The sequence below is a fragment of the Geotrypetes seraphini genome, chromosome 1 (genome assembly GCF_902459505.1).
Source record: "Geotrypetes seraphini chromosome 1, aGeoSer1.1, whole genome shotgun sequence".
Classification (NCBI taxonomy): Eukaryota; Metazoa; Chordata; class Amphibia; order Gymnophiona; family Dermophiidae; genus Geotrypetes; species Geotrypetes seraphini.
Genome location: NC_047084.1, coordinates 79,436,489 through 79,459,024, shown reverse-complemented (window position 1 = coordinate 79,459,024; position 22,536 = coordinate 79,436,489). Strand labels below are relative to the sequence as shown.

At 44.4% G+C, this 22,536-nt stretch overlaps 1 protein-coding gene across 1 annotated transcript in view; it reads right to left on the bottom strand.

The window, feature by feature from the left end:
* Window positions 1-214: 214 nt before the first annotated feature.
* TXNL1 (thioredoxin like 1) overlaps window positions 215-22,536 on the bottom strand; it is a 96,500-nt gene continuing 74,178 nt past the window's right edge. The window contains exons 6-8 of the mRNA XM_033933943.1: window positions 13,537-13,709; window positions 5,133-5,237; window positions 215-467 (exon numbers count right to left, since the gene is read on the bottom strand). Coding sequence (XP_033789834.1) covers window positions 438-467; window positions 5,133-5,237; window positions 13,537-13,709 — 308 coding nt within the window. The 3' untranslated portion in view covers window positions 215-437. The remainder of the gene's footprint in view (window positions 468-5,132; window positions 5,238-13,536; window positions 13,710-22,536) is intronic.

Below are 22,536 nucleotides of genomic sequence, written 5' to 3'. Positions count from 1 at the left end.
TTTAAAAACCATATCTGGCTGTGTTTTTGAAGGCTTCTTGGCCCACACCTCCTTTCATTTCTGCAGTTTCCATTTCATTATGGTCTCCACTTCTGCCAATAAATTTTGCAATTATAGATACAGTATATATAAAAGCTGTAGCACAAATATTTATTCTATACTTTGGGAGAAATATATATCAGCCAAGTGGATAGTAATATACCAGTGACATCAGTTTGCCAAAAGTAATGAATTTTATTTACAAATACATGTAACCAGATTACAGTAAAACCACTAGTAAACTTCTTAACAAAAGCAATGATTTACTGATAATGGCATTAATCGAATTAGATCAACAGTCTCAAGTGAGAGTAATAAAGCAATTATCCAGGGGGCTTTAAGAAAAATGAAGATTCCATCTTACTACAGTAAGGCCTTCCTGTGTCTTTTTGCTTCTTTTAGTGGCTCTCTCCTTTCTTGCCTACAACCTGAGAGATAGAAAGCAGAAAAATAAATCATACTTTAAAATGCAAGCCGATTTTACAGAAGTAGCCATTTATTTTTTTAAATAGCATTTTAAACAATTTAGGCCAGTTATCTAGTTCAAAGCAGTTATTGGTTAAGCAAGGAAACTCTAGACAAAAGCAGTCTGGTCTACATGATTTCTCCTATAGGAGACACCGCTTACAGAATTATGAAATTAAAAGGCATTTCTGTAAAAGTTTTATAATTAAGATCCTGTCTGATCAAATTAAACTATGATACTGTTTAAGTGAGGAAAATAAGTTGGTGCACATAAGGAAGTAAGTCAGAACATTGTAAGCAAAAATATGGACATTAGTTATTATTTACAGTGCTTTCCAAGAGTCTTCACATCCTCTATAATAAAACCCTAAGCATGCATGCGCACTTACAATGGCGTGATCCCTGCCTCCGTGATGTGTGCCTCTGTGGCTGTGTTCTATTTGCGGCGTGTGTGGCGGCTTGTGGTGATAGGTGGCGGCGAGAGCAACAGAAAGAGGGTTCACCGCCGAGAGCAACGGTAGGAGGGTGTCCTTCGGCTTGGACGATGCAGACAGGGTGCAGGTGCTGCGAGGCGTCCGACTGCTACTGCTGCACAGGGAAGTGGAGTGGGAGAGAGAAAGGGGGCTGCTTTGGGGGGAGGGGTGTACTGGGGGGCAGGCAGCAACCTTGGTTTGCTCAGGGAGTGAGACAGAAGGGGGCCATGGAGAGACAGGCAGGCAGGCAGGGGACCAGGGAGAGACAGAAAGAAAGACAGACAGACAGGGGCCAGGGAGAAACACAGACAGAAAGAATGACAAACAGACAGGGGGGGCCAAAAAGACAGCCAGCCAGCCAGTGGCCAAAGAGAGAGAGACAAAGAAAGAAAGACAGACAGACACAGGGGTTAGGGAGAGAGAGAAAGAAAGAAATAAACAAAGACAGACAGACAGCAGCCAAGGAGAGAGAGAGAGAGAGACAGAAAGAAAGCGCTACTGCTGGACAGGGGGAGCAGGCAAGGGGTGGTGGTGGACAGCCGAGGAAAGAGAGACAGAAAGCGGCCAAGGAAAGAGAGACAGACAGACAGCCACATACATCTATTCTAGCACCTGTTAATGTAACGGGCTTAAAGACTAGTCCAAGTATATTTTTCATTGTCAAAACATACTGCTCTTCATTGATATAAACTGCTCCTTTTAATGAAATGGCCAATCAGGGACTCAGCCCTAATGAAGTCCCTGATTGGCTCAGGCCCCTCCCAAGGGAAGAGCCTGAGGCGCCTAAGCCAATCAGGGCCTTAGGCCCCTCCCTGTGCATCACATGATGCACTGGGGCGGGGCTTAAGGCCCGCATTCGCATCATAGGAGTGGAGGAGCAGGAGGACTTTGCAGTTCCTCCTGCTCACATCGCTGGAGGACAAAACTTTTTTAAAAAGTACAGGAGAGAGAGGTGGGCATGGGTTGATGGTGGTGGTGTTCTGACAGCAGGAAGGAGTTGGCATCCCTCCTGCCATTTTGGGGGAGTTGGGGGGAGGGGGCACTGTCAGGGGGGGAAGGCTTTTATTTTGGCAAGATATTTTGCGTGTGTAATACATGCAAAATATCTCTAGCATTAAATAAAAATGACCCCCCCCCCCCCCACCGGCAGAATCCCTGACAGCAGTGACAGGAGGCTGCTTCTCCTGTCACTACTGTCAGGGCTCTGCCCTGACTCAATCTCTGACTGATTGAGTCAGGAGTTTGAATGCATATGATTTGCACCTCCGTGCAAATCATTTGCATGCAAAAAAGATAGTGAATCAATCGCTGTTTCAAAATCGGCCAGGAGTCAGCCAACAGAGATTGAATCAATATCTTTAATGAATCTGGGCCTAAGTCAAGGGATGTGAAGGCTTATGCAAGTAATACTATTTGGGGGCCATCTATAAAAAGGGTGTTAAGCACTTACCCCCGAATTCTGTATAGGTCGCCCAAAGTTAGATGTGCAATTCTGGCTGTGCATAGCAGATCTATGTGTAAATTAATTGGCTAAATAGGTGATAATTATTGGTATTAACAAGTACTAATTAGGTAGTCTTTAGTAGTTATCTACAGCACTGCCCTACACCCCTATTTTATAACTTGTGCGTTAACTCCAAAAAGGGGCATTGGCAGTCAGGAGCATTTCCAGGATATAGGCACATAGGGCTAGATTCACTAAACCTTCTGATCCTGTTCCAACAATGGTTTTGCAATTGTTCCCTGATCTGATTCACTAAATTGCTGCCCGATCAATCTCCTACCCAATCTGATCCGCACATGCAAATGAGGGCAAATGTCATGCAAAAGTAGGAAGCGATCGATTCACTAAGCAGAAGAAGAAATACTGATTGGGTTTGCCGATCTGAAAAGAAGCGACGGCTGAGGACCTGTCACTTATTATCCTTGCCGACTCTCCTGCCCTGTTTCGCCCTACAATATCAGTATCGAGGTTACAACCCCATATAAAACAACCATCAAAATTAAAAATATAACTGTAAATTAACTTTACATGAACGTAAGGATTCCTTTTTTATATATTCTGTAAAAAGCACATTGTGAGCCCGTGGGTTTTAACCCACGGGTTTAAAGCATGTTTTGTTCGATAATCTGGCTTCATTGCATCAGTCACAAATCATTCCTTTTTTAAAATGTCCAACTCGTAGGGCCAGCAAAAGTAAACTGCGGCCACCTCTCCCCCTTTCTTTTGAGCTCGCTTGTGCTTTGCGGGAATAAATCCCATCCACTAATTACGAAGTAAAAGACGAAGAGCAAGCGCATGAGTAAAATTGCATCAATAACCAACAAGGATACTCTGCGCATGCATTTCGATCGCTATAGGGTGTGCGTCCAATCAGATCATTTGCATGTAGAATCTGTTGTGAATCGGTCGCTCAGCAGAACTCGGCCAAGAATTGCTCAACAACGATCCAGATTGGTAAGTTTAGTGAATCTAGGCCATAGTCATTTTGGCAACTAACTGCCATTAGTTGAGTGTGAGCATTTACACCAGCCTTTGGCAGGCATAAGCGGTCATGCCCAAAGTTAGGCACAAAAATGTGTGCTAAGCTTATATTCTTTGAAGGCCATTCCATATGGAATGATCTTTATAGAATTCTAGCTTAGCTCAGCTTATTTTAATGGTGGTTCACCTATACAGAATGCCTGCAGAAACAAGCATCTATGAGACCACATTAAGAGATTTTGCAGTAGTTGTCTGTTACCACATGTTAAAACATAACATAAAATCTTATTTGTATACCACGATACACCGTGAAGTTCGATGCGGTTAACCCTTTCAGGACCAAGGGACATATTTGTCCCATAACTTTAAAATCCTATAAATTTTGATTGGGATAGTCTACAGTTCTAAATTTGATATGTACGGATTCCATATGATACTGCCTTTATGTAAACAAACTGGTTCCGACATTCATTCATTAGCGTCGTTGCCAGATTGACGAGAAGATTCACTTGCCACACTGTCCATAAGCCAGAAGTTTGATTTAAAAAAAAAAAAATAATGATATTTCACAAAAAAAAATCAATTTTTTGGCATCTGCAAGTCCTTTTTACCATAAAAATGTCATCAAAACCACAAAAATTGGCCTACGATCCTTATGGTCCTGAAAGGGTTAACAAGCATTAACTAAAAGACCATACATAAGAAGTGAGAGTACAAGTACAAACCACACATTATTTAATTTTTTTCAACTTCTCTGTCAGTGGATTTAGCACGAGCAAAGAATGGGCATGGAAGGTGCTTAGCACTTAACATGCTAATTGCCTAACACAAAGTTGTTAATTTCCTTTCCTGGAGTCCTGCTAAACCGTTTACCACCTCTTATTATGCTTATAGTTTCATGCTTCCATGTTTACTAGGAGCAGATACCTTGCATTAATCTGAATGTTAATGTATGACCTGAAAAAAAAATTGTGGAAACACCCTTTCTTGATGGAGCATTAGTTCTGGGCTTGTCTTGCATTAAAATCCCATGTTATAGTGTGTTAAAGCCCATTAGTAGAACAGCCTCGTTTTCTTATTCTTAAATTACTTTTAAAATATTTATCTAATTGTCACACTTAAAGTGTTGAGTATGTTATGTAGATTGGTGAAAACAATGTATTTTGAATTGTATTTTTTAGAAAGCTGATAAAAAAAGCGCTCCCAGTAGTGGATTTTTTTTTTTCAGTCACAGATAGTAAGTACAATATTTACTCCAGTGCTCCAGGATAAATTTTGCACTAGCATCGCATCTTCACTAACTGGTTATAAACAAACTTGATGGGATGACTAACATTTAAAAGTTTAAACGATCAAAAGGAAAAGAGCTTGCTACACATGGAAGCACACTTTGAATACTTTAGGGTTACAATTAGCTTGATGTCTGTCTTCAGTTTCGTACTAAAGTATACAAATAGAAAATCCTTAAGATACGATTATCAGAGCTAAAAATGCTGCTATAATATAAAGTTTAAAAATCTCATGCACAAAACTTTATAAATTAAGGAATGTTTAGGGAGGGAAATAATGAATAAGTAGCATCTTAGATTTGACGTTTAGTACAATGCGGTCATTCATCCTTTGAGGCAGAGAAAATTAGTAAAAATTGACATGGTGCAAAAATCACTTACTCTCTTAAAGTCATTCATATTTGTGGCTTGAACTGGAGTTCCAATAAACGTAAAATATATAATTTTCGTTGTTTCTTCATCACCTTGATTTGACTGGATAAATAGCTTTAAGAAATGGAATAGTAGTCATTATACATGGTCTTAAGTTTTGTTGTTTTTATTTTTATTTTTTTTAACTGAACAAAATGTTCTTCCTTTAACTAAAATCTCAAAGTAAAAGTCCTTTCAAAAATGATTTCTATTTCTAAGTCCAAAAATCCCTATTTTGAGTCTGATACTTTATACCAGTTACACAGCAAGCAAAGCGATAACTGAAAAACTGGGGCTTTCAGTTTCGGTCAAAACTGTATCTGTGGCCATAATTTGCCACTCGGTTTTGGCCATAACTGAAGCTGAAAACAAAACCATACCACCTCCTCTTCCCAACTGAAAATCCACCCCCCTCAGGCCACCCACCAGTTCTGCCATACTCCTACCCAAAGGCCCACATTCTAAAATCTATGGTGGTCTTAGTGCCTCTACAGAGCAGGAGCAATACCAAGTTGCTCCTGCCCCGGCCCACTGCATAGTCAAAATGGCAACTGAGACTGCCACAGGAGGTTGAAGCCGCCTTATTGAGACTGGAAATGGCATAAGCAGGAGCAACTGGAGACTAACATAAGAACATAAGAATTGCCGATGCTGGGTCAGACCAGTGGTCCATCATGCCCAGCAGTCCGCTCACGCAGCGGCCCTCTGGTCAAAGACGAGCGCCCCAACTGAGACTAGCCCTATCTGCGTATGTTCCGGTTCAGCAGGAACTTGTCTAACTTTGTCTTGAATCCCTGGAGGGTGTTTTCCCCTATGACAGGCTCTGGAAGAGCGTTCCAGTTTTCCATCACTCTCTGGGTGAAGAAGAACTTCCTTATGTTTGTACGGAATCTATCCCCTTTCAACTTTAGAGAGTGCCCTTTCGTTCTCCCTATCTTGGAGAGGGTGAACTACCTATCCTTATCTAATAAGTCTATTCCCTTCAGTACCTTGAATGTTTCAATCATGTCCCCTCTCAATCTCCTCTGTTCGAGGGAGAAAAGGCCCAGTTTCTCTAATCTTTCACTGTACGGCAACTCCTCCAGCCCCTTAACCATTTTAGTCGCTCTTCTCTGGACCCTTTCAAGTAGTACCGCGCCCTTCTTCATGTACAGCGACCAGTGCTGGACGCAGTACTCCAGGTGAGGGCACACCATGGCCTGATACAGCGGCATGATAACCTTCTCCCATCTGTTCGTGATCCCCTTCTTTACCATTCCTAGCATTCTGTTCCAGTTCCAAAATAGCAGCTGCAACCTTCTGCACAGTCTTGAGAAGCTGAAGTGGGAAGCCATGGCTGCCCTTCTGGCTACATGGCAGGCAGGGGCAGGAATGACTCAGGATTGCTCCTGCTCAATACAATCCACTAGACACCAGTTATTTCAAACTCAGGCCTGGGGAGGGACTAAAGGTGAGGGCAGGGTTGGTGGGCAGCCTAGTAGGACAGTTTTCTGTTGAGAGAGTGTGAAGTTTCAGTTTCAGCCAAAAATGCACTGGCTTTTTGGCTGAAACCTAAACCTGTATTTCAGGCCAATTTCAGCGCCAAATCAGGAACTGAAATTTGGTCAGCCTCTTCAGCAAACATTCATCCATCTCTCTTGCCCTAGAATCCAAATTTCTTTTATAAATCTAGCCACACAGAGGACATAAACCCAGGTCTTGCACAGCAGTGACCAACACTTTGTAGCCAACTCTATAATTCTGAAAGGGAGAGGCAAATGATGAATATAATGCAGATCAAAAAGGAATCTCTTAAATTTTGCTTCTTTCATAATTGCGGTTTCCTCAATTAGAATCACAAGCACAGAACTATGTGCGAATGAAGAGAATGAAAGTATTTTGGTGAAGGGAAGATTAGATTCTTACCTTGACAATCTTCTTTCCAGTAGATGGGTACAGTAGTTTGGACTATAGGTTTTATCCTCCCAATTGCAGGAACCTTGCAGAAGGCATCAAACAGATTATTCAGCTCCGCCTTCTTGAACTACTAGACAGTGCCCTTCTCTCTCAGTTTGTACCAAAGCAATGGATAACTTCTAAACAGGACAAATAACGAGAAGGACATGGAGAACTCCTCAACAATGTCAAATTTCCTCTGCTCTGCAATCAAAATAAGTAATTAATCAAATGGAAACTTACCATAACCAAGGTGGAACATAACTCACAAAACCTGTGTGCAACCAGTATTAACCTTTATACAGCATTTCTTGCTTCTTATAAGCTTTTGATAGTGAACTATTTTTATCACTCTTCATCTCTACTAGATGGGCATCCCATCTCTGCTAGGTGGGCATCCCATCAGCATTTCTTTACCTCTTAGCTACCCAAGACAAGCATCAGGAACTCCACAATATAACCGAGACCTTAAGCAGGCGTGCTCTGACGAGTGAGCCATCCATACTACTGTACCGTCTACTGGAAAGAAGATTATTGAGGTAAGAATCTAATCTTCCCTTCCAATGCAAAGGGTACAAGTAGTCTGGACTATAGGGACATATTCAAGCAGGGTAGATGAGCCTGCTTGAAGCACTGAGGACCCAAAAGCTGTGTCCTGTTGTGCTGCCACATCCACTCTGCAAAATTTCTGACATCCTTCTTGCCAAGGTAATAGCTACCAGAAACACCATCTTCACGGTGAGACCCATTAGCAACACCTCCTGCAAAGGTTCATACAGAATTCTAATGTTGAAAATGGTCATCTCATGTGAGGATGCAAACGTAATGTTCCCTTGAGGAATCTGACTATATCAGGATGAGAAGCCAAGGATCCCTTTTTTTCTCATTGGTGAAAACATGAGAGGCTTGCCACCTGTATCTTAAGTGAAGCAATCGCAAGGACTTTCTGGAGCCCATCCTGAAGAAATGTCAGGACAGCTGAAATTGGGCCTCAAAAAGCTCAATCATCTGCACCGCACATCAGAGTTGAAATGTCTTCCATGCCTTAGCATAAGCCATGATCATCCCTGGCTTTTTAGCTCTTAGGAGGGTAGTAACTTCCTCTGAATAACCTTTGTGCTCTAGTGCTGCACACTCAAGAACCATGCCATAAGTCCAAAGCTATCTGGACTTTTCAATGCAATTGGTCCCTGTGACAGAAGGTCTAGAAGTGGCTGCAACCTGAGACACTTGTCCTGCTGCAGCCAAACTAGATCCGCATACAAGGTGCATCAAGGCCATTCTGGTGCCACAAGAACTACCAGATCATGATGTTGTATTATTCTTCAAATGAACCGGCCTATCAGGAGCCACAGGGGAAAAACATATAGGAGCTCCTGTGTGGGACAAGTTTGTACTAGAGCATCGATGCCAGGGCTTGCCAGGTCAAATCTGTGGCTGAAGTACTGAGAGACTTTCTTGTTGTCTGCTGACATCATCAGATCAAAAGCTGGCCACCCTCCAGAGTTTCACAATACTGCTGAACGCCCCCTGGGATTGGGACCACTCTCCCGAATCTAGGGTTTGGCAACCGAGACAGTCTGCTTGGACATTGCTCACTCCTGCTATATGAGCTGTAATTATGGCCTGCAGATGATTTTCCACACAACATAACAACAAACTACGTTTCTAGCTTCAACGGAGCACTCTTTGTGCCTCCCTATCTGTTGACGTAAGCCACCACTGTAGCATTGTCTGAGAGACCCTGACCACTTGGCTTTCCAGGTTTGCTTCCAATGCATGCAGTGCTAGAAGAATGGCACCGAGTTCTAAACTGTTGATTGACCATTTTCTCTGAGAGGGTAACCAGTGGCCCTGAACCATCTTACCCTTGTAATGACCTACCCAGCAATACAGACTGGCATCTGCCATGAGTATCACCCAAGATGAAAGGCATTCCCTTGGATAGAGTCTCTACCCAGAGCCACCACTAAACTGCAATGTGCTTCCGCTATCCTGGGTAATAGCTTCGGAGACCAGCATGACAACAGAACAGTCTGAAGCGGGCATAGATGAGCTTTTTCCCAGTGACCACTTCTATGATTGCTACCATCAATTCCAGCACCTGCAGGTAGTGCCAAGCTGTGGGGGGCTGGCATATAGCCAGTATGTCCAGAATCTGATGCCGTAGCTTCAGTTTGGGTGGCTCTGGAAGAAAACCACGGCCCTCTACCATTTTGATGAGGATTCCCAAGTACCCTAGGGACTGGGTCGGTTCCAGATGACTCTTCTGGAAATTGATGATCCACCCCAGGTTCTGCAATAGCTGCACTACTTGTGCCATTGCTTTGTGGCCTGCTGCCTCTGACAGGGCTCTGATTAGCCAACCATTCAAGTATGAAGCACCTGAATCCCCGCCTGGTACAAGTGTGCTGCTGCCATCACCACTAGCTTGGTAAAGGTATGAGGCGCTGTGACTAATCCAAAAGGTAGTGCCAAGAACTGAAAATGCCTCTCCAGCACAAGGAACCTGTGGAATCTTCCCTGTGTTCCGGGAAGATAGGAATATGCAAGTAAGACTGTCAAATCCGGTGAGGCTGGGAACTTCCCTGGTGATATCGAGGCAAGGACCAAACACACAGTTTCCATCCAGAACCGAGGCACTCTTAGGCATGCACTGAAACTTCAGATCTAAAAAACTGGTCTGCAATCATCTGAATCTTTCTTGAGCACAAAGAAGTATACAGAGTAACTGCCTGAGCCTGAGTTTGCATCTGGTACAGGCTCTACAGTACAAATGTCTATTAGACGCTTTACTGTCGCCCAGATTTTGGTCACTTTCTCTGACCTTCCGACCGGGGAATCCACAAAGAAGTCCTGAAGTGGACAACAAAATTTGAGCTTGTAACCCTCTTGAATGATGTCCAGCACCCATTGGTCTGAGCAAATCTGAGAGTCTCCCTCCTATTTGAGCTCGAGCAGCGGCCTGGCATCATTGGGATTTCTTGGTGGAATCTGCCAAAAGGGACCCTGAAGTCTGCACTTGTTTGGAGCCTCCAAACCTCTGCTGAAATCCATGAAAGGGTCTCTGTGCTGAGGAGCTTACTGATTGGCAAGACCTCCTGTAGCTATGAAAGGAACTCCTATCAGACCCTCCTATTGCCTATGGCCTACTGTCAGGCAGTGACTTGGGATGTTGGTCTGTCACACTGGCCGTAAGTCATCCAATCCTTTGCCGAAAAGCATCTGCCCTTTAAAGGATAGTCTGCTTAAGGTATCCTTAGATGTTGAATTACCCGCCCATTCTCCGATCCAAAGTATTCTGCGGGTAGATATAGAGTAAGCAGAGACTTTGCTCTTTACTCTAAATATATCGTATAGAGCAGTGGTTCCCAACCCTGTCCTGGAGGACCACCAGCCAGTCGGGTTTTTGGGATAGCCCTAATGAATATGGATGAGAGAGATTTGTATATAATGGAGGTGACAGTCATGCAAATCTGCCTCAGGCATATTCATGAGGGCTATCCTGAAAATCTTATGTTGGTCCTTCAGAACAGGGATGGGAACCAATGGTATAGAGCATCAGCTATATAGACCACCCCCAAAAGCAACACTTGGGGTAAAGCGCCCTCCTCCACAACCGGAGCAACATCTTGTGGCAAGTTAGCACCACATATGAGGCCACAGTTGCTGCCTTAAGACCCAAGGCTAAAGCCTCGAACTGCCTCTTGAGAACAAAATCTATCCTCCAATCTTGTGCATCAAGATCACTCTGCCTTCACTAGGAAGCGAAGTATGCTTAGTAATGTGCACTACCAAGGAATCCACCTTAGGCTGTGCAAAAAGCTGCTGAAAACTCGAAGCCAATTGGATATAATTTAGACATAGCCCTGGAACCCCCTTAAAGGGCCCTCCGGTGCATCCCAATGCTCTGTCAGCATCATGGTAATCTCTGGATGTAAAGGAAAATATGTGGACTGGGTTTTAGAACTGCTTAACAGAGAAGTTTGAGTTGTGGACATCCAAACCTAACTCCCGCAGGAAAACCATGAAGACTGCCATTAAATCTGACAGTTTTAAAAGTCTACACAGTGTTGGGTCCTTTCCTTGGTCTAGGGCTGCCACAGACTCCTGGTTATGAATGCTCGCCTGAGATCCAGACTCCTCCCAGCTTGCGGAGTCCTTTTGGGAGAGCAGGGGCATCGAGCCCAACTCCCCATCTTCCCAGTTTGTCTCAGATTGGACTTCCAGATCCTACAGATCTACCCTCTGCTGTGGAACTGAGCTGGTCTGGAAAATGATAACCAAAATATTGGTAATATTTTAGTGGCCACTGATCATTTTACCCAATATGCCCAAGCCTACCCTACTAAAAATCAATGAGCAGACACATTTGCAAAAGTGCTAAGAAGAAATATTTTGTACACTATGGATTTCCCAACAGAATCTACTCTAACCAGCTTTCAAAATCTCTACCTTGATCAATCAAAGAAATGTGCAGTTTGTGGCATCAAAAAGTCACATACCACACCGTACCACCAACAGGGAAATCCACAACCAGAAAGATTTAATAGAACTTTGTTAAACATGTGGGGCACTTTAAACCCAAACAAGAAACAATGGAGTCAACATGTATGCAGATTGGTACATGCTTACAACTACACAAAGAATGATGCCACAGGGTATTTCCCTTATTATCTTATGTTTGGCCGAGAAACTAGACTACCTTCGGATGTATGTTTTGGGGTCACACCAGATGGCCACTCATCAGGAAACCATCACAAATGCATTCAGAATCTCAAGAAGCAACTGAATGCTGCTTATCAAGCAGCTCAGGAGACAGCTGAAAAACAAAAATGCTGCTTATTAAGCAATAAACTCTGCTATGATGCCCGAGTCAAAAGCCAAAACTACAAGCTGTGAACAGAGTACTGATTAGGGCTCTACAGGCAAGCACAAGCTATCAAACCACTGGTGCAAAGAGCCCTATGGGCAAAGCTTTTTGAGGCCCCCCTCAAACAAAAAAGCGTTCCGTCATCTATGGTCCAGACTAAGGCACCTTTGTACGGCAAATGAATTTTTGTGGTGAACTGGCAATCTCCTAGACCAGCATATTCACTCTGGCTTGTATGGATACTTTTACCTATACAAATCACAAATTTAAATATAAAATACAGCAAATACCATATTTTCACGTAGATAACGCGCATCCGTGTAAAACGCGCACACGGGTATAGCGCGCGGGAAACCGAAATATATGTAAAAAAATTTTTGTATACCGCGCACACCCGTATACTGCGCATGCAGCCCGACTCTCCCGTCACCGCCCGACTCTCCTTTCGCCTGCCCTGACTCTCCTCTGGCCACCCCGACTCTTCTTTAGCCCGCCCCGACTCTCCTCTCCCCCTTGAAGTCCTGTCCCCACCCTGAAAGCCTGATGCCCCCCCCGACGTCCTATTCACCCCCCCCGCAGGACCGCTCGCACCCCCACCCCGAAGGACCGCTCGCACGCACCCGCACCCCCACCCCGAAGGACCGCTCGCATGCACTCCCACCCGCACCCGCACCCCCACCCTGAAGGACCGCTCGCACCCCCACAGCCTCCCGACCCTCCCCCATCATGCAGAAGCTCCTACCGGTGTCCTGCTGCTTCCTCTTGGCGGTCCCGACTCCCCGACACGATTGGGGCAAGAGGGAGCTCAAGCCCTCTTGCCCCAGCCAACCACGGCACCCCCGACACGATCGGGGCAAGAGGGAGCTCAAGCCCTCTTGCCCCCCCCCAGACTCCCCAACACGATCGGGACAAAAGGGAGCCCAAGCCCTCTTGCCCCGCCGACTCCTCAACTCCCCGACAATATCGGGCCAGGAGGACCCCAAGTCCCTGATTGTGTCGGGGAGTCGGGACCGCCAAGAGGAAGCAGCAGGACACCGGTAGGAGCTTCTACATGATGGGGGGGGTCGGGAGGCTGTGGGGGTGCGAGCGGTCCTTCAGGGTGGGGGTGCGGGTGGGAGTGCGTGCGAGCGGTCCTTCGGGGTGGGGATGCGGGTGCGTGCGAGCGGTCCTTCGGGGTGGGGGTGCGAGCGGTCCTGCGGGGGGTGTGTGAATCGGACGTCGGGGGGGGGGAACTATGTAAAAAAAAATTTGTACAACTCGCTCACGCGTATAACGCGCAAGGTTATGCACGGTTTGTAAAAATTGTGTATAACGCGCGCGTTATATGCGTGAAAATACGGTAGGTACATGGTGAAAGAGTGAAATCTATTTTTTAAGTTATAATTGTTACCCACCAAATGGAAGAGATGCTATTGTCTAGAAACAGTATTAATGGGAGAAATTCAAAGTAGATCACACTGGTAAATTTCTCAAAAGATAAGGATTACATTTAATCATTTGGATTGAGAATTAATATTCTATGCATTATGCATTGATGTATGACTGATAAAATCAGTTTTAACTTACAGTTACACTATTAACATTTTGAAATTTGACATAGCGCAGCTGAACAATTCCATCCTCTTTGATATCGTCTTCCGTTAGTTCCACAGCTTGGGTTGGTTCACTTCTCATGGCCTCATCAAAATCAATTGAGCGAGGAAGATTGATAAAAATCTTTACAAACTTGGGACCCTGACCTGGATTATAGAACATAAATCATTTTAAACAAAACATTAGTGATTTTTTAAAATAAAAATGAAGGAAAAAAAAAGAAAAAATTATACAGGAGAAACATATTAAAAAACATGGAGCCGCAGCTTTGTGGTTAAAAGAATGCTTCCCAAGCCTAGCTATCCAGAATACCTGTCCATCCAGAATGACATGCCTATCTACTAGAAAAAATATTAGCAAGGTAAGAACCTAATCTCTTTTTAACATTGTGCTTTTCAATCTTATCCTGGTAGGCACACCTAGCTAGTCAAGTTTTCAGGATTACCACATAAATATGCTTATTTTAAAGACCCACTGCATGCAAATCTCTCTCATGCATATTCGTAGATAATGGTTAATGCGGATGGGCAGACTAGATGGGCCATTTGGCCTTTATCTGCCTTCATGTTTCTATGTAGTACTAATCCTGAAACCAACTGGCTAGGTGTGCCTACCAGGATAAGATTGAAAAGCACAATGTTAAAAAGAGATTAGGTTCTTACCTTGCTAATATTTTTTCTAGTAGACAGGCATGTCATTCTGGATGGACAGGTATTATTCTAGTGCTCGCGAGCCATGCTGGAGGAATCCACTCTAGCTTTTAAATCATTCCTCCTTACTAGAGGGCTCTGCTGTCCCCTTCAGTTTGTACCAAAGCAGGTGACAGAGACATAGAGAAACATATGAAGGAGGGGTACCCCGCAAACTGGAATGCCATTCTGCTCTGAAATCATAATAAACATTAAACATTTCCCTTAAACAATCAAAACAGAAACATTAATGTAGAACAAGTATAACTCCAAAGTGTTATAGCAATACTAGTCTTTAAGCCCGTTACATTAACGGGTGCTAGAATATATGTCTGTCTCTTTCTTTCGGTCTCTCTCCCTCCCGCTGTCTTTCTTTCTGTCTCTCTCTCTGGCCCCCTTTGTCTGTCTGTCTTTCTGTCTCTCTCCCTGCCCCTGTGTCTTTCTTCCTTTCTTTCTGTCTCCCTCCCTCCCGCTGTCTGTCTTTCTATCTGTCTCTCTCCCTGCCCCCTATGCAGCAGCAGCATTTCTTTCCCCCACTTCCCTATGCAGCAGCCATAGCAGCATTCCCTCCCCTCCATTTCCCTGTGCAGCAGCATTTCCCTCCCCCTACTTCCCTGTGCAGCAGTCGCAGCAGTATTCCCTCCCCTTCCATTTCCCACTTCCCTGTGCAGCAACAGCAGCAGTATTTCCCTCCCCCTCCACTTCCCTGTGCAGCAGCAGCGGTATTTCCCTTCCCCTCCACGTTCCAGTGCAGCAGCAGCAGCATTTCCCCCTATCCCCCTCTTTCCCTTCCCGTGTTCTGGCCTTCTCCCTTAGTCCCTTGCTGCCGCCACCCCCCCCTTCCCTTCCCGTGGTCTAGCCTGCAGGATTAGTTTGAGCCTCGATACATACCACAACTTGTTCAACTTGTCCTAGTCAGAGTTTATTTTTAAGCTTAGAGGTGCCGTGATCTCCGCCTGTGTCAGAAGCCTAGTCGGAGTTTATTTTTAAGTTTAAAGGTGCCGTGGCGGCTCCTCTCATGATCTCCGCCTGCGTTGGAAGCCTTCTCCGACACAGGTGCGGCTTGTGAGAGAGCCACCGCAGCGGCTTTTAACTTTAAAATAAACTTTGGCTGGTAGGGCCGTATTTCCTGGATGGAGGACTGCACAAAGTGGAGAGCAGGGAGGCCATCGCTTTTCAATTTGTCTGGCGGCCACTGGCACAGCTAAGCGCACATGCGCACTCCTGTCGGCCAGGGACCTACGGATCATGCAGGTAAGCGTTTTATTATAGTAGATTTTAGGCTATATCAGTTTATATTTAAATTTTCTGATAGAGATAGGTGTCATTCTGGAGCCTGAAAAGCCGCTGCCAAGCTCCTCACTAGCTGACTCCAAGAACCACACAGACATGCAATGTATTACCAAAATCAGACAATATTTTATTTAAGCAGAGTATAAAAATGTAACAGCAAAATATATTGTCTCAATTGGTATACATTGGAGAGATCATTAGAAAAATCATACAGGTAGATGCCAAGGCAAAAATATCTACCCTGTAAGTAATCATCTCTGGCTTCCTGAAGACATACATCAATTTTTATAACCTTCCCTCATGGTTACACCTCTCACTCTTGTGTCAATCAAGACTTGTCTTGTCATATTTCAAAGATGATTCTATCTGCCCTGTCCTATCATATCCCATTACCATAGTTGCCCTGATCCATAAATGGCCAATTTTTTATACAAATTCCATAGTTTTTTTCTGTAGTTCTCACTTTCCTTATTTGGCAAGTTGTTGGCAGAATGGTCAGTTGTTTTTCTGTGTTATTCAGTGTCAGCTCTGTTCTAGGTAAAAAGTTCAGTACATTCCTAAGACCTGGCCCCTGTATTTTTACATGCAGGCTTGCTTTTCTGTATCAGGAACCATATATCTTCTTGCTCACATGATCCAAGTTCAAATACACGACAGGCCTGTATTCTTCCAGCAGAGCCTTGATGCCCTGCAAGACCTACATAAAGCTTAAGCAGGCTGAAAATCAAAATCAAAATGCAGGCCAGGCCTACATATAGTCTTGACATCTGTGGTTAGTAAGAGTTCTATTTCATGGGGGACAGAGGGCCCTTCCTCAAGCCCCACCCTGTCAGTTATAACCTGCGCCTACCTACTCTCTACTAGAAAAGATATTAACAATGTAAGAACCTAATCTCCTTATCTAGTGCAATAGTTGTATCATTCTAGACGTACAAAATCAGTCCCAGAAATCCTGGGACTACTGCACCTCTTGCTGCTACATCCACTCTGTAAAACATGGAAAATGTATGTAGAGTGGACCAAGTCACTGCCCTACAAATCTCCTCGGAGGGAGACCACCCAAGCTTCTGCCCATGAAGAAGCTATGCTTCTAGTGGAATGTGCTTTTACAGAAACTGGCGCCATTTCCATAAGCAATATATGCTGATGAAATGGCCCTATGGATCCATCCGGAGATTGTGGCCTTGGAGATCAGTGCGCTGCATCTATTCTGACATTTTCATTGGTAACCCTCAAGATATCAGAGCAACCACAAGTTGATTGACATGGAAAGCCAAAACAACCTTCAGCAAAAGGGATGGAACAAAAACTCTGGCATTTGTGAATTTGAGGAAAGGCACTCTGCAAGAAAGAGTCCAGAACTCCGAGACTCTTCTTGCTTAGGTAATGGGCACAAGAAAGATAGTCTTGTGCATCAGATCTATTAAGGACGCTTCCTTTAGTGGCTGAGGCCTTGCAAAACCACAATAAGGTTCCATGTAGAGAATGGGTATCTATCGAGGGTCTGAGACGCAATGCTTCCTTTAGGAATCTGGCTATGTCCAGATGAGACTCCAATAAAGCCTTTCGGCCTCAAGCCCTGAAACAAGAGAGTCCTGCCACTTGGACTCTGAGGGATACCACTGTAAGTCCCTTGTCAAGGCCAGCTTGGAGGTAGGCTAACACCTCAGTGATAGGAGCAGAGAAAAGGCTCCTCCTTTTCCTTAATGCAATCCCAACTTGCCTGGAACAGCATAAGGAGTCTTCAGGTTTCCTTTGAAAATTTGAGAAAGAAGCCTGTTAAGAGGAAGTTTGAGAGACTCCGCAGGAGGCCGAGGCAAACTCATTTCCTCTAAATACTCCTTAGAGTACTTAGAACCAGAGTCCAATTTAAGATCCAAGTCCTCAGACATTTGATGGAGGAAGGAGGAAAAGGACAATTGATCCGCAAGAGGATGGCCTCGAGAGAGACTCGATGACCTCGAGGCGCTTCGAGTGGAAAACGAAGGCGAGGCCTCTCTGGAGTATTGATATCCCAGCAAATAAGCAGACTGGGACGAGGCACTGGGAGAAGCGGAGCCCTCAGGTTCTGTTATTGGTCTCCTGGATAGAGGAGTTGGAGGCCTCGAAGAGCTAGAAGGCTTGGATGATGAGGGCTTCTCTCTGTAGGAGGACCTGCACCTCGATGAGTGCCTTGAGGAGGGCCTTGTCCGGCGATGAGAGTGCTGCCTGGAAGCAGGTCTCGTGCGAGGTTGAGGAGACTTTGCCTATGCCTCAAAACAGACAATGCCTTATGTGAGGATATAGGGCTGGAAGTAGAGAATGACACGGGGAAAAAATCTGTCCCCGTCACTGCCCTGTCCCCGGACCACTGTCCTAGTCACTGCCCCGTCCCCGGACCACTGTCCCCTTCACTGCCCCATCACCATCCCCGCAGCATCCATACAAGCCTCAAACAGGTCGTGAAGTCTTGCCGGTTCAGCTGATCTTGGATTACCCAGAGAGTGATAGAAATCTTGAATGCTCTTCTGGAGGCTGTTATAGGGGAAAACACCCTCCAGGGTTTCAAGACAAAGTCAGACAAGTTCCTGCTAAATCAGAACGTATGCAGGTGAGGCTAGACTCAGTTAGGGCACAGAATAGTAATAATCATCACCTGGTTATTCACATTACCATAGTTCCTTGGTATTCACTCTGTTGGACTGCCAAGGGATAGAGTTATCAGGGTATCCCTAATGAATATGAATGACAAATTTGCATGCGTACTACCTCCATTATACATAAATGTCTATCATGCATTTTCATTAGAAATATCCTAGCATATTAGTAGCCTTGGAAAACTGGAAATTAAGACTAAGGTTTCTAACTACACAGCCTGTAATGGGGTGGGAAATGGGTGGGGACTGTGCACTGCAGTAGCTCTGACACTGTTGTAAATAGCACAGCAACAATAAGTGCAACTGCATCACCAGTAAACTTAACCATGCAGGAACTGTATGGGAAAATATGTTGGGACTCCCGTACATATACACTTACCACGTGGTAAATACTAAGTTAACACACTAAGAGAAAGGACTGACTCCTAATTTTAGGATATTAAGAAGAGCAACAAGGACATCGATTAAAAAGTAAATACCTTTGAAAGCAACACAATAAGACCCAGACATAAATATTTTCCCATAGGCTTAAAACGGTAAAAACCACTACCTCATACTCTCAAGGCCCCAGAAAAACACCCTGGATAAATTAAACACGAAAAGTTTAGCAGTTAAAATAGTTACAGTAAGATCAGTGTAGTGGTCCTAAAATAAGGCACCAATACATTGGCAAGGAACAAGAATCTTCTTAGCCATATAATTTGTCTTAACTGACAGTAGTAAAAACGAGGTGTGCTGACACACCCTTTCAAAAGCCTATAACACTGCACAACAAAGTTTTTGCTTCCTGAACACTGCTGGGTGTTTCTTATAGAATTTTGGGTGCTGATCATGAATATTACATCAAAAATTACCCATCACGTACCATTTCAGAGAAATCTTCAATTTTGTCGTGATTTTTTCTTATATTTGGATGCAAACAATTTTTTCTCCCATAAGTGTCTTATCAACAACGGTTTGTGCCGCCTGGGTATGTCCATGCATAAAATCTAGCCAGGTTGGAAGCTGTTTTATGGAAGATGACATCCTGGGCATGTCTGGGCAGGTCTGAACGAGCTTGCGCTGTCTCACCATGCTATAATGGTGGCTTCCATACACCGATCCTGCTCATTTGGTTAATATAGATAGTCCGTGTGTGTATATAGTATCAGTATAGTAAAGTATAGTAGTATAGTAGCTGTAGCAATATAACAGTAAGTAAGCTTGATGCTATAGACGTTTTGGTGTCGGGCAATATGTCTCGTCGGTGTCGTAACAGCCGCGACACATTCTGCTATATCTGTGGGGAATATACACTTACGCCTCAGAGACGTTCGATGACTGCCCTTGTAAAGAAAGCCTATCATCTGTATTTTGGCTGCAAAATAGGTGATCAAGACAAGCAATGGGCGCCTCACATTTGCTGTGCGACATGTGCTGTTAGTCTGAGAGCCTGGCTCAGAGGTACTCGAAAGACGATGCCATTTGCTGTTCCGATGATATGGCGAGAACAGAAAGACCATGTGACGGACTGTTATTTCTGTTTGACTAATGTGTCTGGTTTCTCTGCCAAAAACAAGAAGTCAATTGAATATCCTAATCTGCCTTCAGCAATGAGACCCATGCCACATGATGACAGTCTTCCAGTTCCGAAACCACCAGAGGATTGGACCTTAGACGAACCAGATGAAGAAACTGCAGTGCAGGGTTCTAACAGTGACATTGACCCGGATTTTGAACCATCCTCATCAGGCGATCCACATCTGATAACACAGTCCGAATTGAACGATTTGGTCAGAGATTTGGGTCTGTCAAAAGCAAAAGCTGAGCTGCTAGGTTCGAGACTGCAGGAATGGTGTTTGCTATCACCAGGTACGAAAATTTCTGTGTTTCGAGACCGGCATCATGATATAACCAAATTTTTTGCACAAGTCGACAGTCTCTGTTTCTGTTGTGACATTGAAGGATTGTTCTCGGTCTTTGGTTGTGATCACAACCCGGAAGAGTGGCGTCTTTTCATTGATTCGTCAATGTTAAGCCTGAAAGCTGTTCTGTTGCACAATGGCAACGTTTATCCTTCAGTACCTGTTGGCTATGCAGCACATATGAAAGAAACATATGAGAATATGGAAATGTTACTAAAGTATGTCCAGTATACCAGGTATAACTGGAATATCTGTGGAGACCTCAAAGTCGTTGCTCTGTTACTAGGACTGCAGCTTGGCTATACAAAGTACTGCTGTTTCATCTGCGAATGGGACAGCCGAGACAGAGAGTCGCACTATTCTAGAAAGAACTGGCCACTCCGTAAAAAGTTAGTTCCAGGACAGAAAAATGTAGCACATGAATCGCTTGTTGACCCGACAAAGATATTTTTGCCTCCTCTTCACATTAAACTGGGACTCATGAAGAATTTTGTGAAAGCAATGAACAAGGAAGGGGAAGGTTTTCGTTATTTAAGACAGATGTTCCCAAGAATAACTGATGCCAAGATCAAAGAGGGTATTTTTGTTGGCCCCCAGATCAGACATGTTATGAGTGACAAGCGATTTGAAGATCTGTTAGTTGGGCCGGAAAAAATTGGCTGGAAAGCCTTGAAAGACGTTGTTGACAATTTTCTGGGCAATTACAGAGCCCCAAACTACATTCAGCTGGTAGACAAACTTCTCAAAGCATACAAGAGAATGAAGTGCAATATGTCACTCAAGATTCATTTCCTCCATTCACACTTGGACTTCTTCCCCGCAAATCTCGGTGCTGTGAGTGACGAGCACGGTGAAAGGTTTCATCAAGACATAGCTACGATGGAGAAACGATACCAGGGCAATTGGAATCCGTCAATGCTTGCCGACTATTGTTGGATGCTACAACGTGATGCACCAGACACTGAATATAAAAGAAACTCGGGAGCAAAACACTTTTAATTCTGTTTCATTTAGTCGCTTGTGCGAAACGTAAACTTGACTATATATTTTATTGTCAGTAAACATAAAAATGTCTATTTCTCATAGTTCTTACGTGATGCAGTAAAACCAAAACCATATTTGAGCATACCAAGTTGGTACCTGTCATAATCACCAAAAACTTTTCAGGAATCAAGACTTAACCAAAAAATTGTTGTGCAGTGTAATCAATGTTTTTGATCTGAATAAAAAACAGTTATGTCACCAACATAGCGAGCACCTTAGGCAAGAAAGAAAACACGTGGGGCTTTATTTGGTAGTGTGAATGAGTAAACACAGCACTTCGATATCCAACCCACCCATGGCATGGAGAACCAGTTAAGGACATCAGCAAACACATTACACACACAGACACACACACACACGTACAAAATAAGCAGCCAGCCGCAAAGAGGCTCTCTTTACGCCTCCGGGGGTAGAGGGGGCTCAGCCGGACGCCACAGTACGGGCCAAAATGGCGATCCCCAGAGGAAGCCTGCACGCCAAGCCAGGTTCTGAAACTTTGCCTGCCCGCTCGGTGTCAGTACCTGTAGCTCAGCCCTCTCCACCTCCCAGTGCGCTCTCTCCATCTCAAAGCAGGCCCATTCGTGCTGGATGTAGTATAGGATACCCGGAATAGTGTAATGCAATGGCCAAGGTCCTTCGCCTCCGCCACCGTTGGTGGGCTCGGACTGTGGAGGCAGCAACATCTGCTGCTCTCCGCCTACTATCCCCGTGGGCTGGGGACCCAAAGGCCCTGCCGGCGATTGTTGCTATGGGTGAAAGAGAAGGGAGAAGACCCAATTGGGAGCTTTAGGGGGAGGAGACAAGGCAAAGGCAGAACTGAAGTGGACAAAAAGATGGCACATAGTAACATAGTAGATGATGGCAGATAAAGACCCGAATGGTCCATCCAGTCTGCCCAACCTGATTCAATTTAAAATTTTTTTTTTTTTTTTTTTTTTTCTTCTTAGCTATTTCTGGGCGAGAATCCAAAGCTTTACCCGGTACTGTGCTTGGGTTCCAACTGCCGAAATCTCTGTTAAGACTTACTCCAGCCCATCTACACCCTCCCAGCCATTGAAGCCCTCCCCTGCCCATCCTCCTCCAAACGGCCATACACAGACACAGACCGTACAAGTCTGCCCAGTAACTGGCCTAGTTCAATCTTTAATATTATTTTCTGATTCTAAATCTTCTGTGTTCATCCCACGCTTCTTTGAACTCAGTCACAGTTTTACTCTCCACCACCTCTCTCGGGAGCGCATTCCAGGCATCCACCACCCTCTCCGTAAAGTAGAATTTCCTAACATTGCCCCTGAATCTACCACCCCTCAACCTCAAATTATGTCCTCTGGTTTTACCATTTTCCTTTCTCTGGAAAAGATTTTGTTCTACGTTAATACCCTTTAAGTATTTGAACGTCTGAATCAT